The sequence below is a fragment of the Strigops habroptila genome, chromosome 3 (genome assembly GCF_004027225.2).
Source record: "Strigops habroptila isolate Jane chromosome 3, bStrHab1.2.pri, whole genome shotgun sequence".
NCBI lineage: Eukaryota > Metazoa > Chordata > Aves > Psittaciformes > Psittacidae > Strigops > Strigops habroptila.
In genome coordinates, this window is record NC_044279.2 from 24,657,816 (window position 1) to 24,673,015 (window position 15,200).

At 40.4% G+C, this 15,200-nt stretch overlaps 1 protein-coding gene across 3 annotated transcripts in view; it reads left to right on the plus strand.

Moving 5' to 3' along the window:
• The window catches only part of TSPAN12 (tetraspanin 12), a 43,052-nt gene that overhangs the window by 7,698 nt on the left and 20,154 nt on the right, over positions 1–15,200 (plus strand). For all 3 annotated transcript variants that reach the window (XM_030478897.1, XM_030478896.1, XM_030478898.1), the window contains 2 exons: positions 5,868–5,950; positions 6,587–6,722. In XM_030478897.1, the coding sequence (XP_030334757.1) occupies positions 5,868–5,950; positions 6,587–6,722 (219 nt within the window). The remainder of the gene's footprint in view (positions 1–5,867; positions 5,951–6,586; positions 6,723–15,200) is intronic.

Here is a 15,200-nt window from a genome sequence, read left to right on the forward strand (position 1 = left end):
AGGAGAACAAGGCTAAACCCTGTGTGGGAAGCTTAGCTAAAATTAAATGTTGGCATGTCTGTGGAATAAAAGGTGCATTAGTGAGGAATAGGGAAATTTCCTTTTTTATAGACCACCCTTCTTTGTCTAAACATTTAAATGCTTTTGCCAGGTAATACAGACAAACAAGACCTCTTGTCCTGCTCTCCCCTGCCCTTATGCCCCTCTCTCCCCCCAAAACGTAGTGGTCTGTTTATCATGGGATCTGAGTCATCTGTGTTTGTTCAATGATCTGAATATCGAACCTAATTGTGAAAATCTTGTGAAAGCATTGCAACATTCTCTGTTCATGACCTTCTAGTGATTTCTCCTCACCCCCTTTTGATAAGTCTCAGCTCAGGTTACACAAATCAGTTTTAACTGGAAAATTTTCTCAACGTTTATTTCCTTACTAAAATTAAAGGACATATTCTGATGAATGTTGTCGTATTTTGGAAGTAATTTACCTGGAGCTGGAAACCTTTTTCTGAAAAGCAAATTGCTCTGTAGTGCTGCTAGTCAGCATTTTGTGTGGGTACCAGAGTGTGACCTGAAGTTGTTTACCCCATCCGTTAGAATAAAAAGAATGGTGTATGATACTTAATATGGAAGATATTTTTAATCTTTCTTCCAGTTGAATAATGGAGAAAATCCCTTCTCTCAAACTTGAGCATAGGAACTTTCGCTGTTAAAAATTAAGGTGTTAGAATGAAAACAAAAAAGATGAAGGAATGAAAACAGGTGTGCTAATAGCAACAGGAATTGGTCTTACTCATTCAAAGACAGAAATCCATGTTCATTCATTATTGAAGATTTATTTTCCAGTTTGGGTGTGGCCTCAAAGACATTGTGAGTAGGACTGTCACGATAGGGGCTTAAAATACATACTTAATGCATAAAATATGATTCTGTATTTTCATTTTGATACATAATTTATGTAGAAGAGTTCCAGAGGCAATTTAAACTATGCTTGGAAATGACCACTCCTAATAGCTTGAGTCCTTTGTTGGATGGACTTTCTCAGTTGTCTGAGAAAGGTCTAGCAGCTTTAAAAACTTTACGTTAAAGGTAAGTTTGGAAATTTAATATATTATTGTGTGATTTGCATATTGATTGTATATAAAAATGTAATTTATTACCTTTGTTTAGTCAGTGTGAAAATATATTTAAAGTAAAGTATGACAAGAGGCAGTTTTGTATACTCTTCAGTGTCATGTTCATGGCTATATAACATACTGTGACAGTTCAGAATGAAACCCATAGTGACTTGTGCAGCCAGCTGCAACAAATAAACATGTTTTACTGCCTACTATCATATTATGTTTACAGCACAGCAGACTGTCATCAGAGAAGCTTGGATGAAACCATTTGGGTGAATGATGTAACTGCTAATGTGGTGAGAATTATCTTGGTAGTTTTATTTCTCATAAACTTGTGTCCTTTCATCTGATTCTTGATACAGATCTGTAACTGTATTTTACATCTAAATTATTTACAAAACAGTGGCTGAAGTAAGGGCTGCCAGTTTTAAGGCCGCCTTTTTTCCATCTTCCAAATGAAACCACAAAAACCTCGCCCTTGCCCATGACTCCTTTAAAATCGCATGGCAGTGAATTGCAACGATGCGACTTCTGTTCTTTGCTGGTAGATTTGGATGCACACCAAGGTTTTTGGGGAGGTTGTTATTGTTTCTGCCTACTGAGCACAGGGGCTGAGTTGTATGGCTAGTGTTAGTGTAGTTCCTGTGCTGCTGGCTGAAGATCTGCCTCTGCCATAGGTGGTGTGGTGTATGCCTGGAGCCTCCCTGATGTCAGCTGGCCTTTAAGGATGCTTAGTGCTTATACAGTGCAGCACATACGCATGTTGAGTCATAAGCACGAGGTTGTGGAGGCCAGGCATGTGTTGTGTTCTTGTGATTCTCCTGTGGCTGTGGAGCAGGAGAGCAAGTCATTTGTTGGGTGTTTGTGCTTGATAATCTTTTGTCACTAAACTAAACATCAGTCATGATTACGCAGGGCAGTCTGGTGTTGCAAACGCATTTTTCATCTTGCAGGGTGTTTCTGCCTGGAGGCTTGCTTCTACTGGTTGGGAGGGATGCGACTTTTTTCCTCAGTGCTTCCCTTTGCTAGCAAAGAGCTATCAAGCACTTGGCAGATTATGTGCTGTAAAATGTACCTTTTGTAATCAACCTGTTGCAGAATTGCTGTTTAGAGTTACCTGGTTTGCTCTTCTACAGGCCTCTTCATTCAAGAGGAGCTTCTTGAGTATTTGCCTAGTCTCTTTCTGAGCCATGTCATTATGCTGCCCCGCTTTGACAAGTGTTACTGACTTTCTTGGACATGAATCCAGTGTGTCACGGCATTCTGGCTTTCAGGTCACTTGGAGTAGTAATTCACTTTGGACTTTCTTCAAAATAAGATGCCACAGGTGCTTCCCAAGGAATCCGGTTGGCAGGAGGGTGTTGCTCAGGTAATCCATGTGTAACGTCTGTGTAGCAGTGAGGTAAGGCATTGTGCACGTACGTTTTTAGAGTAATACTGAGCTGGCTTTTGTGTTGATACCATATGTGCGTTGTGAGTGTAGCAGAAGTCAGTAACACCTGAAGGAGTTAATGGTGGTGAGATCATTCAGGGCACAGGGTAGGCAACCAAGTGAGCTATAGCATGGCCCTCAATGAGGCTATGGGGGAATTTTCTTGCATGTAATTTACGTCCCGCAAGAAACAGTAGTAATCGGCTGTTAGCTATTTACATTGACGGAAAACAGCTGGGGGACCTAAATGGCCAAAATCTTTTTGAATGGTGGGACCTTTCATAGAGAACTTGTTCTTATGAACTGAAATAGTGTTCATGTTGTTAAATTATTGGTGAAGGTTATGTTTCCTAGGCAAAAGGAAGCAGTCTTTTTCTTCCAGTTGCTGTTTGTGGTAAGTGGAAACGGAGTCATGTTCCATGATACAGTCATTAAGCGTTTCTTTAGAAGTCATGTAGCCATGTGCTGGCCACAGCCTGGAGATGTATCTGCCTAGACTTTCTGCTTATTGGTTTTATGTGGGCAAAGATACATATCTAGGGAGAGAAAACTCAACTTAGGCAGTAAAACAGTTCTTCTCCTTCGTGATTTCTGCCCATGGCAGGGGGGCTTGAACTAGGTCTTTAAGTCCCTTCCAACCCAAACCAGTCTATGATTCTATGATTTGCCTTTGTAGGCAAGTCCTTCTAGCAAATGGAGTGATTTCTCAGTGGCAGGACTTTTAATTTCTTGTGGTCTCTACAAAGTCTTTTCTGTCCCCTGTGCCTTTTAGCTTGTTGCTCTTTGATTTCCCTGTTGTCTCTGAATAACCTGCAGGCTCCAGAATCCTTGTGGTGACCCTCTTGCCTACCAAATTTTACTTCTGTTGAAGAAGCAAACTCTTGCCTTCTTCCAAGTTTTTGCTGTGTGGAATGTATTGCCGCATATTGAAGGCTGAAAGAAAATGAGTGCAGCCTGCAAGTTCCTAACGGAGAGCGGATTAGGCAGCCCATCAGTCTGGGCAAGACAACATTTTTCTGGTACAGTTTTTGTAGCAGGGCCATCTGGCTCTTGTTAAGACTTGCTGGGGAGTGTGGTTTTGGTGGACTTCTCACTCCTGAGCACCACTGCTGCAAAGCAAAGTAACCAAATTTATCTTTAGTATTTTACTCTAAACAGAGAGGAAGTGCAAGCCAACACTTTCTGTGTATCAGCAGGCCTTGCAGGGAGATGTAGAGGGTTAAAAATGTTTTCTGTTGCTTTTGGACCATAAGAAGGCAGTCTGACTGCTTGTAGTCGTCTTAGCTGTACTTGTGTTAGCATCGTGTTTTTCATTGCTTGTGTGGTATATTTGCCTGATGCTTTCTTCCAAGGAGGTAGCCATTGTTGAGGAGTTTATCTAGGAGATTCTAGTCACCTACTTTTCCTTGTTCCTGCAGCTTCCTGCAAATAGTACAACAGAAAAAGCTCTTTACTCCTATTGTTCCACCAGCTAAAATAGATCCCACAGAACATAAAGGGTATGTGTACATGGTAGACTTGTAGCATGCATTAGCTTTCAGGATTATGCTTACAGCATGCCGAGCACTGAGGGCTGTCACTGGCACCACCCAGAACCAATGCAGTGCCTGTACTTTGTGCATCGGTGTTGAAGAGCAGGAGGAAGCCATGGAGTAGCCAGTGGGACTTCTCATGAAATTTTAAAGGCAGAAGTAGCCTGCTGTGGACGTGCTGCAGGCAATGGAGCCCGTAAGGACACACAGCAATTTTTCTTGCATGTTAGGTTTGAACCAGTTAACTTGTTCTTCATAACAACTTTAGGGAAACATGAGAGCATGTGGGAAACGGGCTGTTGAAGGCAACAGGGGAGATAAGCACTTCTCACTGATGTAAGAAGCTGTTGGTCTAAGGCTGAGGTTTCCTGGCATATGCCTATGCAAAGCATGAACACAGTAGTATTCAGGAGAGCCAGTATGCTTAGGTCTCCCTCCCTCAGCTAGATAAGAGGTGCTTCTGAAGTCTTGAGTCTGCTAGGTTCAGCCCTTCAGTTGTGGTTCAAGCTTAGGTGCCCATGTGAGATTGATATTCTTAAATTCTCCTTTGGGTGTAATAAACCAGCTGAAATTATTTGAGAAGTCAGCAGTGGCATTAGTAACCCTAACTTTGCTCCATACTGTAGAAAAGCTTAGTGGTTCCCTCCTGTCCTGGAAGGAGTTTGTAGCTGCATCTCTTACCCTCTGTCTGCGGAGCCGTGCTCCATCTGTCCTGTGTGTGCAGGAGGAGATGTGCTTCTGGGGCCAGAGAGCATGCACAAAGGTGGGGTGACTGCTGCTGTTCCATGAGCCCTCCTCCAGGAGGAAGGGCAAACTGGCTCACCTAGGCCAGTGCAAAATACATGGACAAGTGCCATGAAGTGTGCCTTATCCTCTAGCAGTGCTTCTGCTACAGCAGCAGAAGAGCTGGTGCTGTCATGGTGTGGCAGGTATGTTCTGACCATGTTGTTCAGGTTTGGCTTCTCATGAAAACCAGAGGCCAGAGCACTGGTAGATCCCAGGTGTGCTGGAGTACACAATGGCATTGGGTGACAGAAATCCAGGTCTGTTGAGGTGGTGGCAGTTTTAGGTAGGGTTCTGTCTCAGGGATTTACTTGCCATAGGAGCAGTCCTGGTGAAAGTGTAGTGGCTTTATGCCTCTCAAGAGCCTGGCAGGTTAGGTACTAAACCGCTTTGATGATCTGGGGTTTGTAATTGAAGTGCTATGAGTTTTATTGTCATCTTGTGGTTCAGGAAACTGTGGCATAGTGTTCATGGTGTGACTTTGTCTAAATGAGCAAAATAATTACGTTCTTCTGAATTTAATTCCAAGATAAATCTCCTCATCTCCTCTTGTATGTGTCAGTGTATCAGTACTGTTTTATCCTGTATGGGGCTTCTTCTTATTCTTCACTGGCTGTGTACCTCAGCATGGCTTCATGGTTTCATACAGACTGGTGGGTGTCACTGTGAGTCCTGAAAGAGTCACTGATAAACCCTCTCTGTTGTTTCTGTGGTAAACTGTGCAGTGGTGGGACTTGAGCCAACAGTAGCATCACTGAATGGAAGAGAAGGTATTCCAGGCATTATTTATGCATGCTGAAGAGAAGATTTTTATCACTGTCTCCCTAAATACTTGGGCAAAACCCAACTCTAAGCATATAGAAGTACAGTTTTGGGAACAGTATGCGGTTTGGATAAACGGAAGCATGAAAAATACTACTGATGGTTGATCTTCTACATAGTTATGAATGATCTTGCAATTTTTTTTTAAAATGCATGATAAATAACTTCTTTTCTTTTTAGTTGATGTCCATCAGCGTATTAGGTGTTTCTGCGTGGATGAGAGACTACCTGAATAATGTTCTCACTTTAACTGCAGAAACAAGGTAAAGCTTTCCTTAAACCCGTTAATCTGTGTGGGCGATTGATTACAGTATGTGTCGTTCATTCTGTATGGCAAGTTTCCTAATTAAGATTTCTAGAATTAAGAAACCTTCAGTTGAGCTAATTATTGTTTCGTTAAAAGGTGTATTTTTGCCGCCATTTCTGGCATCAGTTGAACTTAGAGAAGCAGGAAAGATATGAATTCAATCTTGTTTTATTCCTGTGCCTTTCTTTTCTGACAGGGATCAATTTTTGGCCCTTTGCCCACATGTAACCATATTATATTACTGTTTAGTTTTGAATACTTTATTCAGTCCAGAGATTTAGGAATGCTGTTAGTTTTATTACAGCAGTGCTTATGAGCCCTAGTGATGGAACAGGGCCTCATTGTGCCATGTACTGTGCAAGTGTAGGACCTTCTCTCCAAAGAGATTTCAGATGATGCGATACTTTCTGGTACCTGAATGCAGCATTTGACTTTAAAACCATGTAGAACAGATTTCTCTGAAGTGTGTAAGGCGCTGGAAAGAACGCATCTGCTAATCCAGTGTTTTCATTTTGATAGTTATATTACATGTATATTACATGCCATTTTTGTGTGATTATGTTTTTTTGATTATGGTTCTGATTGGCTTTAGGGTGGAGGAGGCTGTCATTTTGACTTACTTTCCTGTGGTCCACCCGGTCATGATTGCAGTCTGCTGTTTCCTCATCATAGTTGGAATGCTGGGCTACTGTGGAACAGTGAAAAGTAATCTGTTGCTCCTTGTCTGGGTACGTTTCATGACCTCTAGAAACAGCTAACTTTTGCTTTGCTTCAACAGTGTAAGAACAGTTTTAATCCACAGGCACTAGACAAATACTGCTTATTTTTTATTACCATGTTGAGTTATAGTATCAGTGAGGAATTGTAATTGCAAAGCACACAGTAGGAAAGAATTTATTGCCTAGACTGCATTATGCTGTGACTGAAAGACAAGCAGTGTGTCATTTGCAAAAATCCCCTTCATTTAGTAGAGGAGTTGCTGAGGGAAAAAATAATGCAAACTCTTAAGTACTAATAATTATAGGAACATGAGTCTGAGTGCTCTGAAATAAACGTTATGCTACCCTCTTGGCTGTGCAATAGCTAAATAACCTAGACTTTGCTTTATCCACACAGTTGATTGCATGTGTAAAATAACAGCATTTGTAGCTAATGAAAGTTGTTTCTGAGTGTGTTCAAAAGCTTTGCCTTCTCTTACGTGGATGTGGAATTTTGCAGTTTCTTTTGGTTGTGAGCAAGTTTAAAAATAAATTCCTAGTACCCAGCTTTTTCCTTTGTTCGGAGGCTACATAATTGACCCAACAGCAGCTGAAAAGCAATAGTCTTCCCTGCACAAGGCTCTATGTACAATTTAACTGTGATCAGACTTCAGCTGCTAAGGAAGCCAAATGCCTTTTTCTTCATCTGGAAGTCAGTGAGTTTGAGGGCAATAATACAAACAAACAAAAAAACCCCCACCCCAATGTGAAAAACAAAAAGTCCATCAAACTTGCACTAATTTTAAAGATTTAGTGTTTAAAAATATTTAGACTGTCCGAGATCAGGGAGTCCCATATACCAGTATGCTGCTTAGAAGTCTAGCTGGTAGCCCTTGCAGGGTTGGGCTTTGTCTTTTAACATGAGGATAAGCAGAATTCCAAGCAGTCTTCAGCCTGAGGGAGTGGGAGCAATGGATGCGAAAGAGGTGTGCAAGACTTGACCACTGTTATTGCAGGAGGAGAAGCTGGACAGGTAAAATTCTGGCTGAGATTTATGGATTTATGCAACCTTTGCTTTTATTTAAAAAAAAAAAAAGTATTCTAACTGCAGCTAAAACAGTTTGGAAGCTGTCCTGGGCTTTTGTATTAAAATGTCTTTTCTGTTTGAGTGGATGGGAGTAAGCTTTATTTGAGATTTCCAGCTGAAATTCTGCAACAAAAGTGTTCCTCAGTTGCAAGAGGGCAAAGGCTGTTTCTCCTTTTGAATATTTCTAAAGCCCATGCACAGTGTGAGGATTGTTGTTTCAAAGCTATATAGGTAGGAAAAACTCTCATTTAAATCTGAATACTTTATAGTAATACAATAGTCACTCATTTTCTATTTCTAGATCTTAAACTTGCAATGTTAAAATCCATGGGAACAAGTTCTAAGACAGATACTACTTTAGTTACGAGCGTTTGCATAAAAATAATGGATTAGTGTAAACTCATACTATATTTAGTAATCTTTCTTGTATATGTTAAAAAGGGCTTTGTACATATTTGTTTTGTATAAATAGTAAAACTAACGCTTTTTTTTTTATAAGGTCATAAGATTATTTTACAAAGTGTTTTTTATTTTGTAGTGGTGATAGTTTTTATTGTGAGTTAGTTAAAAGGTAAAAGCAACTATGGGACATCGACCAATGCTACATAGTATCTGGGAAAAAAAAGTTACGGCTGTTGGTATAAACCTTGAAAAAAAAGTCCTAACTAATTAGACAGAAAATGAAGTTAAAACTGGTTTTGGCCTTCAGTTTATTTAAACTGCCAATGAAAAGAAGAAATAATTTATAGCTTTTCATGTCATCTGGAAAGAAAGTCTTTTTAGGCAGTCAAATGATACTAAATCAAAACAAGACATTTCTATCACTTTGTGTGGCAATATTTCATTTTCAGGAGCCTGAGAATTTGCTCTTGCTAAGCAGACTGATAAGCAAAACTAAATGGTATCTTCCTAAGTATGTCATTGTCTTTGATTAATTGTTAAAGGAATACAATCGTGCTACGCCACAGAAGTGTGCAGACGTAAGTTGATGCTTCATTCATCAGACTAATCAGAAAAGTGATGGATCAACAAAATGAGCTTTTGTACAACCGGATGAACTAAAAGACAAGAACCTTCATGTAAAACATCAGCAACCTCTTCAATCATGCTTTTAATCTTCTTTTGGAAGTACATGAACAGCCATAATGATTCCATGCAGAGATATTTGGGCACAAATCTTGATGTTCCTGGCAGCATGCTAATTGCTAGTGCTAATGTTAATTGAATTGGATTTTTGGAAAATCTAATAAAGCATAAGGACCATAAAATATATAGATATTATGGTGTTAGATATTTTAGTACATCTGAATATATAATTATTTTCATTTGTTTTTCAAATTTTATCTTGCGGTTAGATGCTTGAAACCTTCCCAGCTTCACATGGGGCATAAATATAAATTGAACTAATGTTTACTCAGTTTAATAGTAAGAAAATATAATAACTCAGTCTTCTGCATGCTGTGGATTATTTGTAGAACCAGCATTTTAAAGCTGTGATCATTTAATTTTAATTGCTTCACAAATACTAAGTACTGAAGGCTGGTTGGTATAAAAAGCCCATGTATACCTTAAGTGTCTATAATATAATTTTGTTGTATGTCATGAATGATGAGTGTCCTCATGTAGAAGTGGCTGTGATGCCAGCCTAAACTGGAAGATCTGGACTTTTCCTAGCCACTGACTTGAATGTATGAAAAGTCCAAGGATGAGAAGCTAGAGTCCAGGTTTTATGGTGCTTGTTACAGTTTTGCAAACAAGATTCTTTAAATTTATATTTTTTTCAAATCCAGAACCATCCTTTTCCTCTTCTGAGGCTCTGTCCGTTTTGGATTGGTTTTAAAGTCTGTTGTTCACATAGCCTAGCTGAAAACCAACCAAACAGAACACAAGACACACACACACACACACACACACACCACCCCACCCCCCATATCTTAAGAACAGTAACCCTAAGTGTGCATGATTTTTCTTTTTTTAAGCTTTTGTTTTATTAACAACAGCACGTGTAAACTCTATTGCTTGATAAGAAGAGCTTCATGAAAATACCACTGGAAAATATTTTCCTGGCTGGAGGTTTCATTGCAAATTCTGGCATTTATGTGTTTTCTGTAACTACAGCATTTAAACACCACAGGATTCAAATATGTCTGCATACGTTTTTGCAAAGGGAAAATCTGTTAGAAATATTTGATAGTCAATAGGTCAAATCCTATTACTGATTTTCATGATTAAGTGGGCAGAGAAATAACTATTCCTCAGAGCTAAATGTTGTTAGATCCTGTTGGTGTGTGGTCAGATAGCTTATTAATTCACTTTCGCCAAAACCTGGTTATCAATTGGAACTTGCCGGACTAAATGGTCTATTAATTGAGTTGAAACACAACCAGACAAACCATCATTAAACTAAAGTGATCTCTTGTTTAAAAGCAGGCAAATACTTCATAAAAAGAAAGAAAGAAATTCTACTATGTTTTGGTTGAAAAGGTAAACTGGAAATGTGACAAACCTAGCTGGAATGTAGCTGTTTCATGTCAGTAGTTCTCAGCCAGCTAAATGCAATGTTGGTGAATGTAGTTTCTGTGAAGTCCATCTGATGACGGATACATTATTTGTCCTGTAATGATAAAGGATATTTATTCTGATCCATGTGGACTCTTACCACAGTCACAGCTGCTCCAATACCATGTACTAACATTTGGCACTGGAATTGTTATTTACCAACCAGAAGTATTTCTTCATTATTTTAACAACTGAACACTGAAAGGGAAAAAATAACTGACAAGCATGCTTGGTGTAAACCCATGCAGTTTAGAATTAGACAAGACAGAGACTGGGTTCGTTTTCATGTTTTGTGCCATTTATCAGCAATTCAGTTACAAATACAGTGTGAGCAGGAGGAAAACAAGACAGGTTGGCCTGCCTCGCGGAAGGGCTGGTTTAAGTGGGTTTATAATACTATAGTACATGTTTGATGAGAAGCCAGTACTGTGCTAAAATTCAAATTCAGATAGTCAGGTAAATAAGGAGCTGGATATGTAGTTTGCATTTTGAAGAGCTTCTTATTTGACATTTTACTTGTAAGAGAAAATATTTTCATTATACTCCAGTAGTTTCAGATATGAGCAACTTTCTCAAGAAAATATAGAGCTATTTTTCTTTCCTTCTTTCCATATTTCAGTTCAAACGGGAACTGTTTGAGGAGATGCCTGTGCTAGTCATCATTAGGCATCTTTTTTTGTTTGCCTTGAAATGGGATAGAGGGTAAGCTGCTTTCCTGTTCAAATCAGGAGTTTCTGAGCTTCAAAGAAATGGTTAGATTTTGGGATTGGTGTCACTGTGGTAGCTCCAACACCACAGGGCAAAGCTGGGCTTTGCAGGGGTGGGTGCGCTCTGCAGGGCTCTCGGAGTGGTGGAGTGGACTGCAGTGGGTCTGGGGTCCAGTGACAATCCCTCAGCCTGTCTGAGGTGTGTTTTGTTCACCTTGTCTTCTTCACTGTGCAGCACTGCGTATGCACTTTGAAAGGCAAGTGTTTTGGAACAGTGCCTTATTTTCTTAACTATGAGAGGGAGTTGTCTAGCACTGTGGGTTATTGGGAAGCATTTAGAGATGAAGGGTGCTGCCTGCTGAACAGACAGCAAGAGCAGCTGTATATTTGAGCAGCATGGAGGGAAGAGTGTTGGGGTGGAGCAGTATGACAGGAATTGAGCTGGTGGGAGTGTCCAGGTCTTTTTGCAAATGCTTGGCTTAAATCCAAACTTTTGCTGTGCTCACAGTGATGATCTGCTTCCTTCACCCCAGCATTTAACAGCTGCCTTGAACACACAGCCATGTTGTAGCAGAGCAGAGGCAGCACAGTACTGTTTGGTGCAGTTACCCAGTGGCTCAAAGTAACAAGAACTGTGTAGCACCTTGAGGGCTATTCAGGGAAATGCCTTTGATTTAGTGTCTTGGTTTCAGCTGGGATAGAGTTAATTTTCTTTCCAGTAGCTGGTGCAGTGCTCTGTTTTGGCTTTAGTCTGAGAACAGTGCTGATAACACACCGATGTTTTAGTTGTTCCTAAGTAATGCTTACTCTGATCAAGGACTTTGCAGTCTCATGCTCTGCCACCGTGAAGGGGCACAAGAAGCTGGGAGGAAGCAGACAGGACACCTGACCCAAACTAGCCAAACGGGTATTCCATACCACAGCATGTCATGCCCAGTATATAAACTGGGGGGAGTGTGGAGGGGTGGGAGGGGAGGTGGCTGGGGGGGACAGTTGCTGCTCCGGTCAGGCTGGCTATCAGTCACCAGGCGGTGGGCAATCGTATTGTGTGTCACTTGTTTTTTTTTCCTCATGGGGTGAGGTTTATTCCTTCCTCTCTCTTTATTTCCTTTCATCATTACTATTATTATCGTATTATTATTATATTCAGTTATTAAACTGTTCTTTTCTCAACCGATATTTTTTTTTACGTTTTTTTTCCCTCCTTCGAGGAAGGTAGTTATTGAGCAGCTATGTGGTACTTAGTTGCTGGCTGGGCTTAAACCACGACACAGCAGCAAGCTCAGAGAGCGTGGTTACGATGCCATCAATTAAAATAGTTGGGGTTTTTTGTATACTTCTGCAATAGTGAAGAGCCACTTGCTCATCCTTTAGGAAGAAAGTACACTGCTAAGGTGAAAGGTAAATATCTGTTGATAGTAGTATTTTATGGTTCCAGAATGTTTTCAGCATGAAACATAGTGTCTGGAATTCTGTGGCATGCTTTTCACTGTGTGCTATACTTTTAAGCTCATCTGATGAGAGTTACTATTTTGCTTGTTCTTGGAGACATGTCCTAACTATTGGTTTTACTGAGTGTCACTGTGTCCAGCCTCATAATTCAAAACCTTTGTAGCAAGCCTTGATCTTTTTATCTTCCTTGTTCCTCTTTTCCCTCATTCCCACTTGTTACACTATTAATACTGCTTCCTCCCTCCCAAGTTGGGCTGCATCAAAAGCACCGTGACCAGCAGATCGAAGAAGGTGATCCTGCCCCTATACTCTGCCTCTGAGACCTCACTTGGAGTATTGTGTACAGGTCTGGTGTCCTCAACATAAAAAGGACATGGAGCTGTTGGAGCAAGCCCAGAGGAGGGCCACGAGGATGATAACGGGGCTGGAGCACCTCCTGTATGAAGACAGGCTGAGAAAGTTGGGGCTGTTCAGCCTGGAGAAGAGAAGGCTGCGTGGAGACCTCATAGCACCCTTCCAGTATCTGAAGGGGGCCTATAAGGATGCTGGGGAGGGACTCTTTGTTAGGGACTGTAGTAGTAAGACAAGGGGTAATGGCTTCAAGCTTAAACAGGGGAAGTTCAGGTTAGATATAAGGAAGAAGTTCTTCACTGTGAGGGTGGTGAGGCGCTGGAATGGGTTGCCCAAGGAAGTTGTGAATGCTCCATTCCTGGCAGTGTTCAAGGCCAGGTTGGATGGAGTCTTGGGCGACATGGTTTAGTGTGAGGTGTCCCTACCCATGGCAGGGGGGTTGGAACTAGATGATCTTAAGGTCCTTTCCAACCCAAACCATTCTGTGATTCTATGATTCTATAAGTTCTTGAAAGTCATTGATACCCAGGGCAGGAGAAGGGACTGAAATGACACCAGAACTGAAAAAGGCTCTGGAATGCGAGGAGGGAAGATAGTAATAGAAAAGTAGGTGAAGTGGAGTGGTGGATGTGGATACCAGGAAACTATTGAAAAGACAGGGATTGATTGATAAGACTATAGGTTCAAAGGACTGAGGTTGTCGAAGTTAGAGATCTGGGAATGATACCAGGATGGGAGTGAGGGGTGCTGCATCTTAACTAAGAAAAGAAGATAGGGAGCTGCTGAGGTGATACATGGTTGTGCTGCCGTAGTGTACTTTTTTCTCACTGTCCTTCCTAGCTCCTCTTTTCTCATTACTTGCTTGCCCAGTTTTTTGTTTTGTTTTTTTTTTTTTTTCTCTGCTGAAAGGAATAGGGAATGGGAGAGTCCCTGAGAGCAAGGAAAGAGTAAATGAGTAAACAGATCCACAAAGCCCAGCCAAGCTCAGTGTCTTGTCTGAAATGCAGCCCAGCCTCACCGCCAGGGCATGCCTTGACACTGTAGCTCAACTACCTTCTTGTTACCACAGACTGAGCGTGGAGTGCATGCCCTGACAGTTAAATTAATCTCTTTTTCTTGCCTAATCTTGCCCTTTTGACTAATTAATCACAAACTGTGCTCTGTGCACAGGGGCTGTGGTATGTGTTTTATATCTAAAAGCACTTCACTCAAACCGGTGAATGTTTGAAGTGTTTTTTGGGCATGCCGAGGCAGAGTTATTTTGTGCGTCAGCACCAAATTGGTCTATTTTACAAGGAAAAAGGATTTCTTGACTAAAGAAGCATTTCTTAGAGTGTTTTAATTTCCTTGGTAGAAAAATAAAGAAGTGGTAGAGAGATGAAGAGAGCTGTGTTTTGAAAATCTGTGTGAAGAGGAAACTTTAGGTTTTAATAAAAATCCTATGAAGTAAGGGGAGAAGAAGGGGGAAGGGAAGGGAATATTTTAAGCCATGAGGACATAATGGTCTAATGTCTATCTTTACCTATGTCCTGTTCAGTACTTTACCATGACCTCACAACGACCCTTATTCCTTGGAGTTCACTGACTTTAGGTAATTGAGCCTTGAGCAAATAAATCCTAATAATTACCTGAAGTGTGGATTTTCTTATTTCCAAAATAATACCTGTTTCTTTATAAAAGCAAAGATTAACCATTAAACATTTAAAACAGGTCATTAATATCTCACAGAAGAATTGAGGCTGTGAACAAAGTTCTGATCATAAACAATTTTGTTTAGTTTTTGAAAAAGCACAGGGGGTCAATCAAAAGAACTTGGATACATACCTTAGAAAATGATAATGTTCACTGCCATAATTTAATTTTTTAATTCAGGAAATTAGTTACAAAGATTTTTGGGAAAAGTGGTAACTACTCATATAAAACTTAGACTTTGCAAAGGTTACAAGCTGTAAGACACTGATAAAATTTTGTGATCTAGTAAAGCAAATCTAAAATAATAGAGGTATTTGATCATTTTGCTGTAGAATATATTTATTTTGAAGAACTGGATGGCATTCAGTAGCTAATATTGTAAGTTGGTGGTTTCAGCCCATTCTTTTGTTGACTCGTGACTCTGTTTCTCACAGATTTCTGTGTTGTCAAGCAAGCAAACCAGATTTTAAATTGGAATGACAAATGAACTGTTAATCCCTTCAGGGCAGGGCTGAGGGAGCTGGGAGGGAGCATGGCAGGCAGGGGAAAGTTTGTACTGCCGGAGTGGATAAACAGAGAATTTCAGTTTTCCATGCAGCTTGTCTGACTCTGTTTAATGAGTGCTTCATTTTTAAAGAATATAGCTGGATTAATCATTAA